The sequence below is a fragment of the Vigna radiata genome, chromosome 8 (genome assembly GCF_000741045.1).
Source record: "Vigna radiata var. radiata cultivar VC1973A chromosome 8, Vradiata_ver6, whole genome shotgun sequence".
NCBI classification, from domain to species: Eukaryota; Viridiplantae; Streptophyta; class Magnoliopsida; order Fabales; family Fabaceae; genus Vigna; species Vigna radiata.
In genome coordinates, this window is record NC_028358.1 from 9605720 (window position 1) to 9613726 (window position 8007).

An 8007-nucleotide genomic window follows, 5' to 3' on the forward strand; every position below is an offset into this window, starting at 1 on the left:
CCTCCTCATCCCCAGAATGGATTGTCTGCACATTCACTGATTGCACCGAGGGTCCCCCTACCCCGTTCTCTCGCTCCGCTCGCAGAGCCGCTATCTCCGCCCTCATCTCCTACATCTGCCTCTGCATCTCTTGTAGAACCTGCAACTGTAACTGCTCAGCCATTGTGTTCGTTTCTGGGTAAATCACAATTTCGGGCCCCACGGTGGGCGCCAAATGTTTCGGTGTTAGAGCCCGAGATCGAACCGACCGTCTAGACCAGCTTCCGACCGTCTGACCTGTTTGCCTTCACGATGTCTTTTGAAGATCAACCGGGAGGTCCTGCAAAGAGAACACTCCGACGCCCAAGTCAGATGATAGATCAGTTAGCTAGGCCAATTTTTATTAGATTCAAGATTATTTTACTTGTCCTGCTATTCCTATTTATAGACTGCGCATTCATAACTGACCATTAATTTCATTGATTTGCTACACCTTCCGTTACATCTCCATCAAGGCCCATCAATGCTCCTACAACCTCACTTCCACCCGTCCCACACCGTTCGGCCCTAGGTTGCCCTCATTCCCCAAAACTTTGCCAGTCGGCCCGACCGAACTCCCTCCACTACGCTTGGTCCGACCGGCCCGACCGACCCCTCTCCACTACATTTTCCTTCCGAAGTTTGAGTTACTATTCTCTTTTAATCTTGATTTTTTCCGAATATAATGATCTATATTTATTCTTGTTTAAAAAATATGTGCATTTATCATTTAATTTTAATCATTCAAGCAGATCGGATGGGCAATGTTTAGAGTTCTTATTTCGTACGATAGTCAATAGTTCTCACCAATGGTTACGTGATCATTGAATTTTAATTTTGATCACTTAAGGTGTTTATTTGATTTCTTGATAAAGAGTTGTCATTTGATACAATATATATTGGCCTTTATTTCATTTGGCTTTGATATTGGCTAAATAAATTTAAGTATTGACGGTTTGCACAATTCGTTTTGGCAGACCAAGCGTTTGTCTCCTCCTTGCTGAATGAGGATCCTGCAATTATGGAACGACATAGTGCTCTTGCAAAGAGACTAGAGTTGTACCGGAGTGCACAGGCTGAAATAGATGCAGTTGTTTGGTCCAAGTAGATATATATATGTTCATCACGTTTGTACGAAAGCTAGAGTTATTGGTATTGCTATTTCCAGTTCAATATTCATTTTTTTATTGTCATCTTTCAATCATTTGATTTAGGTCTTGCAATCATTTGATCATTGTATTGTGATCATGCAATCATTTGACTTATTTCTTGATCACTATTTATGATCTTTCAATCATTTGACTTAGATCTAACTTGGTTTGGATGAAGAAATTCTTGAAATGTCATTTAAATAATTATTAATTTAGTATAATCTTGGTTTATTATTTATTCAATTTAAATTATACCCATTAAATAAAGAAAACAGAATAGTACATGCTCCATAAATTTTCCTTGCAATCTTAGATAGATGAGACGATGATATGAAAAAGGAGAAAATTGTTTTTTTTTTTGGGTTATATATGGTGATTATAAATCTTTCATTATAAAATGTTTTTATTCAAAGTTTCAGTTACATTTCTCTTTTAATGTTCATTTTTTTCGAATATGTCTGTATATTTATTATTATTTAAAAAATCATGTGCATTTATCATTTAATTTTAATCATTCGAGCAAGACCAGATGGACAAGGTTTAAAGTGCAATACTGAAAACATAATGAGATAGTATTTGTGCGTATAATTATAAATGAAAATGATGACAAGTTACAAAGCCACAAGCAAGCAGGAATGGGAATGTGAGATATATTTAGCAGTTGTAACAGTTTTGACACAAATAAATGAATATAATCTAAGTGGTGGTGGTATACTGATAAAGGCGGAACTTCAAGGGAAAAAAGAAAGGCTACATTGAAAGAAATTATCACTTATATTATGGAACACTAGTTGACGAGAAATAAGATCTACTATGAAAAATTTATAATAATGTTTTAAGTTATAGAAATAAAATAATGTTGTAATCATAATTTATTTATTTAATTGCGGATGGATAAATTATATTTAAAGTTTATCTAATAAAAATAATGTATAATTAATCTTTGAAATAATGATAATCTTCTGTTTGAAATTTTGAAAACAATGTTTTAGTATTAGATTTGAAGACTATTATTTAATGAAGATTTTGATGCTTTTGACTTTTGATACAACATTAGGTATTTTATTCCTTTTGTGTGTATTATTTTTTTTTTCTAAGGAGGAAGTGCAACAGGTTAGGGAACAGTTTTAGAATGTATTTATTAGGTGTGTATGTACATATTTTTCTTTAGAAATGTATTTCTTACATTTATTGATAACAAAATTTGAGATTCCTATACTTTACTGTCCATTTGAATATGTTCTAGCATTTTAAAGATAACAATGATCATTTTGTGTTATTTTCTGTGTTGATTACCATAGGTTTGAATACAAGAATGAACATTTTTTGTCTTAGACATTTGTACTGCAGTCCCCACCAAATGTGGATGTCATTATGTATCTTAAATGTGGTATATACATGGTTGTATGTACATTAAATGTTGAAAAAAAATTTGTTCATTTAGAATGTTGGATGGATTCTCAATTGGTGGTCGGTCACATGAAGGGGACCTTCCGAGTCAAGGATAATCAGCTGTTGTGATATTTCCATGAAGCTAGCAGCCTGCTTATGGACTTTTCCACTTTTAACATTGTTCACGTACCTAGGGAACAAAATTTCAGAGCGGATCTTCTGCCCAAACTGATGCACGCCAAAGAAAAGGCACAATTGCCTTCAGTCATCAAGATGACGCTTGACAAACCGGTGGTGGAAGCCTTTACGACTAACGTCGTAGCACCTAAAGACGACTGACGACAGAACGTACGCATATTAATGACGAAACAAGAACAGGGAGAAAAGACGAGGAAGCCGAGTATATCTTGCGAGAGCTTCACCACGGTGTATGTGGCTTACATTCCGGAAAATGCACACTCAAGGCCCAAATATTGCGAGCAGGATATTACTGGGCGAGAATCGATTGTGATAGTGAAGCGTTCATCAAAAAGTGCTTCTTCTGCCAAGCGCACGGTAATGATCTCTGAATCCCTCCTGAGGAACTACATGGTCTTATCTCTCCATGGCCATTCGCACAATGGGGAATGGATATAGTTGGACCTTTGCCTACCGGTAGAGCACAGTGCAAGTTCCTTCTGGTGGCGATCAATTATTTCACGAAGTGGATCGAAGCCGAAGTATTAGCGGTCATAAGCGCTCAACGCGTGCAGAAATTCATCTAGCATTTGATATGTTGGTTCAGCCTACCTCAAAAAATCACCACTCACAATGGTTGGCATTTCTTCGAGAAGAAATTAGAGGATTTCCTTGAAAGTTTGGGAATCAAGTATGTCACCAGCTCGGTAGAACATCCCCAAATGAATGGATAGGCTGAAGCTGCCAACAAGGTTGTAATAACAGAGTTAAAGAAACAGCTCGGTGAAGGATTATGGGTAGACGAGCTGCCTGAGGTACTATGGGCGTATAGGTGCACTCAGCACGGATCCACCGGAGAGACTCCTTTCAACCTAACATATGGTACAGAAGCGATGCTTCCAAATGAGGTAGGAGAACCATCCTTAAGACGAAGCATATGCGATATGAACCTGAATGTCGAACAGTTACAGATGAACCTCGACACCCTACTCGAGCGTCGGGAAGTTGCCTCAATCCGAGTGATGGCCCAGAAATGACTGCTTTCTCGGTGATACAACACCAAGATCAAACCCAGAAACTTTAGGAGAGCTCATGGAAAGTTGACACACAATTGGGAAGGACCCTTCCGCATCTCGGAGGACTTGGTGAATGGAGTTTATCGCCTCAAGCTCCTTAATGGACAAGCTATCCCAAATACCTGGAATGCTACGCATCTCAAATTTTACTGTAGTTGAATAGTCTTTGCATAACTATTGTTCAAATATTGTTCCTTTACTTACAATACTTTTAAACTTTACATTACTTATTTTAATCTTGAGATAAACGCGAACAAAATATTTTTCAGTCTACACAACTTGCAAGCTATTGTGTATGCTTTTATTTATCAACCATGCAGATAATCGTATTTTCCATCCCGAACACGTCAGAAAGCGTCCAATCAAGTGATACATTCCCTAGGGTCATTGAGAGCCCGAACTCGTCAAAAGCTTCCAATCGAGGGATACATTCCCTAGGGTCATTGAGTGCCCGAACGCATAAAAAGTGTCCAATCAAGGGATACATTCCCTAGGGTCATTGAGTGCCCGGACGCATCAAAAGCGTCCAATCAAGGGATACATTACCTAGGGTCATTGAATTCCCGAACGCGTCAAGCGCGTCCAATCAAGGGATACATTCCCTAGGGTCATTGAGTGCCCGAACGCGTCAAGAGCATCCAATTAAGGGATACATTCCCTTACGGTCATTAAATGCCCGAACGTAAGGGAGAGCACCCCCTTTTTGGGTCATGAACACACAAGTGTGTCCAATTCAGGGGACCACCTCCTCGTCTAAGACATGTTTAAACCTAGCATCAAATTAACATGGGAAAAAGTCCTAAAACGAACTCCCAATAGCGCGATCTAGGTCAAAACTCAAAAAAGGTTCACAAACATTTAACATCATGCAAATATCATGAGGGGTATCCCATACAAAGGTTATTAGTATGGTGAGTACGAAGTTTGTCAAAACAAAAAGTAAAAGGCATATACAAATGTCAAATGTTCAAACAATTTAAACCATCCTAGCTAATATTCACTATGACGACATCAGTGGTAGAAGGAGTTGCAGGATTTTCCTTTCCCATTTCACCAGAAACAGCTGCCACTATGATAATCCCACATTCATTCCCCATTTCGGCGGGCTCATCATCAAGAAAGGTACCTGCAGGAATATCCCCTAACGGCACCAGCTGACCCTGGTAAACGTCTTTCCTTGGATCAAACTTGACCCCGTCGGTGGATACGTTAAGAAGATGAGACACCTGTCTCAGGGCCTTCTTGAAACCCCGGGTATGCTCTAGGATGATAGCTTCTCCCATCTCCTCTTTCAACTTTTGGTCCTTGGCAACAGTCCAACGCATGGTGTCCGTCTCTTCTATTAGCGCAACTACGATTTCTTTCTGCTCGAGATTCTCTCTCTTCAAGCCCTCCAGGTCAGCGACAAGTTGATCCCGAGTCTTCTTCTCTTCAACACAGGCTCTTCGCAGATTTTCCATTATCGAGCGACCCTCAACTATCATCTTGTCAGCGTTTTTTTGCTTTTGGTCATAGTGAGAGTGAACAACAGTAACCTCGTTCAATTGCTCTTTTACCTGTTCCCGTTCGACTCTCAAATTACCCCTATTGAAGGCATAGGCCAGGGTCCAGGCAGCTGTAGCCGTATAGCAGGCAAGTTCCAAGCAAGTCTATGCCATCTTCTGCTTAAACGTACCCTCGATGACTTTCATCTCGGCTTCGTCAAAATTAAAGTTGATATTGTGGCCAAGGTTTAAAGCCGGATCCCACATTCCGCTGGGTATGGCATGATCGGCTTGCAGATCAACCTGCCCTTCGAAGTCTCTACCTTTTTTATAAGCCTTCGGGTCTTCTATGGACTGAACAACCTTGTGTTTCCTCACAAAGACTACCTCGGGTGAGGGTGGTTGCTCGGCATGATCCAAACGGTAGTATTCTCAGTAGTGGGTGTTGGAACAGAGGCACCACTCAATCCACCACGCGAAGTTCCCCACTGATTTTTCTTTGTCAAGAAGACTGAACCAATCACTAGTAGATTTCTTCCCAATAATAGCTGTAGACGACAAGCAATACCAAAACTCAATCACAATCAAACAAAGATTGAAGAAATAAGTAAAAGAACATACCAAACACCCTTGAATTAACATCATCGTGCTCAAGATAGTTGAAGATCTTCCAAGAAGAAAAGGGGCGGGGCGACGCGTTCAGAACATTCAAAGCTTCTAGTTCATCAGTGGTAATTTTATCCTTCGACCAAGAGGTGAATTTGAGAGGGTCCTAGGTCCAATATAAGGGAAACCTAGGACTATCGTCATCATTAAAGAAAAAAGGGCGACCTGACTCGGTAATGGTTACCCTAAAGAATTGATTTTTAAACCCTTTGAAAGACTGGGAGTACAATTCCAGGATAGCATTCCCAGGTTCAAAACTTAAGGAAACCGAACCTCTCTTAGCAATGGGTCAGGCTCTAAAGAAATGAAGAAACAGGGTCGCCGTCGGCCTAAGAGCTAAAGCTTGGCACATGACGGCAAATGCCTGGATGTAACCTCAATTGTTTGGGTGCAATTGAGAAGGGGCAACATTTAAAGTTTTTAAGATATCTATCTGAAACACACTAAGGGAAACCTTACGTACATATCGTAAAACAAGCAAGAGTAGGCGTAAAAGAAATCATCCCCAGGGTTTTCTTTGGAAAACCCTTTCATCTTCTCTACAGGCAGACAATCTTAGGTAGGAATTGTAACCTAAAGTTTGAATTATACAACTGTTATCCATCCAATTTTGTAGAATAGGTTTGCTAGTGAAAAGACAGGGAAAATCTCTTACATCGCGTGAAGCCCATTCATAGCCACTAACATTGGGTGTCAACGGAGAAGTGTCTTCAGCGGCGACATTGTCGTAAAGAAAAGTGCTCTCACCACTGAGAACGATGGTAATTTCACGAAGGACTCCGGCGGAGGAAGTTTCTGGCGCCTCCGCACTGCTATCCCACCCCCTTTCTTCAATAGACGTTGAAGAACAATCTAAATTAACAAAAGGATCCATGTTACCTGATGGCAAGCGCGAGAGAGAAAGCTAGAGGAAGTGGGAAGAGAAGAAGTGGCACAGGAATGACAATTGAGTAAACCAAGGCTTTCAAAAATCCTTTCACATTAATGAGGGAAAGCTGATGTAACTACCAGCGATTCACACCGTAGGATCAAAAAGATCCTACGGTCTTACTTTCAGGACTCTGAACTGCCCTAAAGGCAGGAAAATCCAAATGATTACATAGAAATGAAGCGATGTCACGAAACGGTGCGCAACAAGCGCCTCTCACGATGAATGGCACTTTAAAGTCCTATAGTTAACCTAACCATACAAGTCGAACGGTTAACTTGGACTTGGGGGACATTATGTATAGTATGATATCTAGGGTCGATCGGTCTATCTACTGTAGCAGCGTTGGTCAAGCAGATCAAACCAAGTTAAATGACATTGGGCCACACATAATTGGGCCGACATTTAAGTTATTGGGCCAATAGCCCTGTAGAAGATAAAATAATCAAGGATATCTGATTAAAGATATTGATAAAGCAGGCTATAAATAACCAACCAGATTTTTAGGTAAGTTTGTTGATATTTTCTTCTGTTTATATTTTATTGGGCTTATGTCAGTTTAAGGTCCATGAGACAAATTATTAATAGAGAGCCAAGGGTCACAAGCCGGGTATGCTTTACTCACAATCCATTACTCTGAAAATACTCTACAGTGATAACAAAATCACTCAAATTTCAATTGTGAGCCGAGGCTCTTCAATACACACCTAACTTGGACGTCGGAGTGCCTTTTGCAGGTACATCCCCCATCTGTTGGTGAAGAAGAACGATCGGTATAATTCGAATGAGCACGAGCGCCCCGTTGAAGAACAAGCAAGCGGTCCAAATTGTAGGAAAGCAAACGGCGTACGCAACCAAAGGAGACAAAGACACGTCAGTCAGGTTAGTCTCTCGGTCTCACAAAATATCTACCAAAACAGAAATTATTTTATATCAGTTATAATTATAACTTATATTAAAAAGCTTTTTTTATTATTATAAAATGTCATGGCATAACTTTTTACTTTCTATATTGTATAGTTAGAAGAGTATTAACTCATTTGTAATTCCTTCAATTCTATTATACTTGATAGATTTCAACTAGTATAAAAATTATAGTTATAAAAAATTATTTT

General features: G+C 39.7%; 1 protein-coding gene across 3 annotated transcripts; it reads right to left on the bottom strand.

Moving 5' to 3' along the window:
• Positions 1 to 4309: 4309 nt before the first annotated feature.
• LOC106771687 lies at positions 4310 to 6915 on the bottom strand. Of its 3 annotated transcripts, none has more exons than XM_014657691.2 (2): positions 6844 to 6915; positions 4310 to 5846 (listed from the first exon to the last, which is right to left on the bottom strand). In XM_014657691.2, the coding sequence occupies exon 2, from the start codon at positions 5296 to 5298 to the stop codon at positions 4801 to 4803; it is 498 nt and encodes a 165-aa protein (XP_014513177.1). In that variant the 5' UTR covers positions 5299 to 5846; positions 6844 to 6915; the 3' UTR covers positions 4310 to 4800. The 3 variants fall into 3 exon arrangements, with proteins under 3 accessions (XP_014513177.1, XP_022640601.1, XP_014513178.1); XM_022784880.1 differs by having other exon boundaries at positions 6620 to 6903; XM_014657692.2 differs by lacking the exon at positions 6844 to 6915 and adding an exon at positions 5920 to 6611.
• Between the last annotated feature and the right edge of the window lie 1092 nt (positions 6916 to 8007).

Coding starts and splice junctions, on each gene's coding strand:
- LOC106771687 (XM_014657691.2), bottom strand. CDS start 5,298: ATGATAGTTGAGGGTCGCTCGATAATGGAAAATCTGCGAAGAGCCTGT.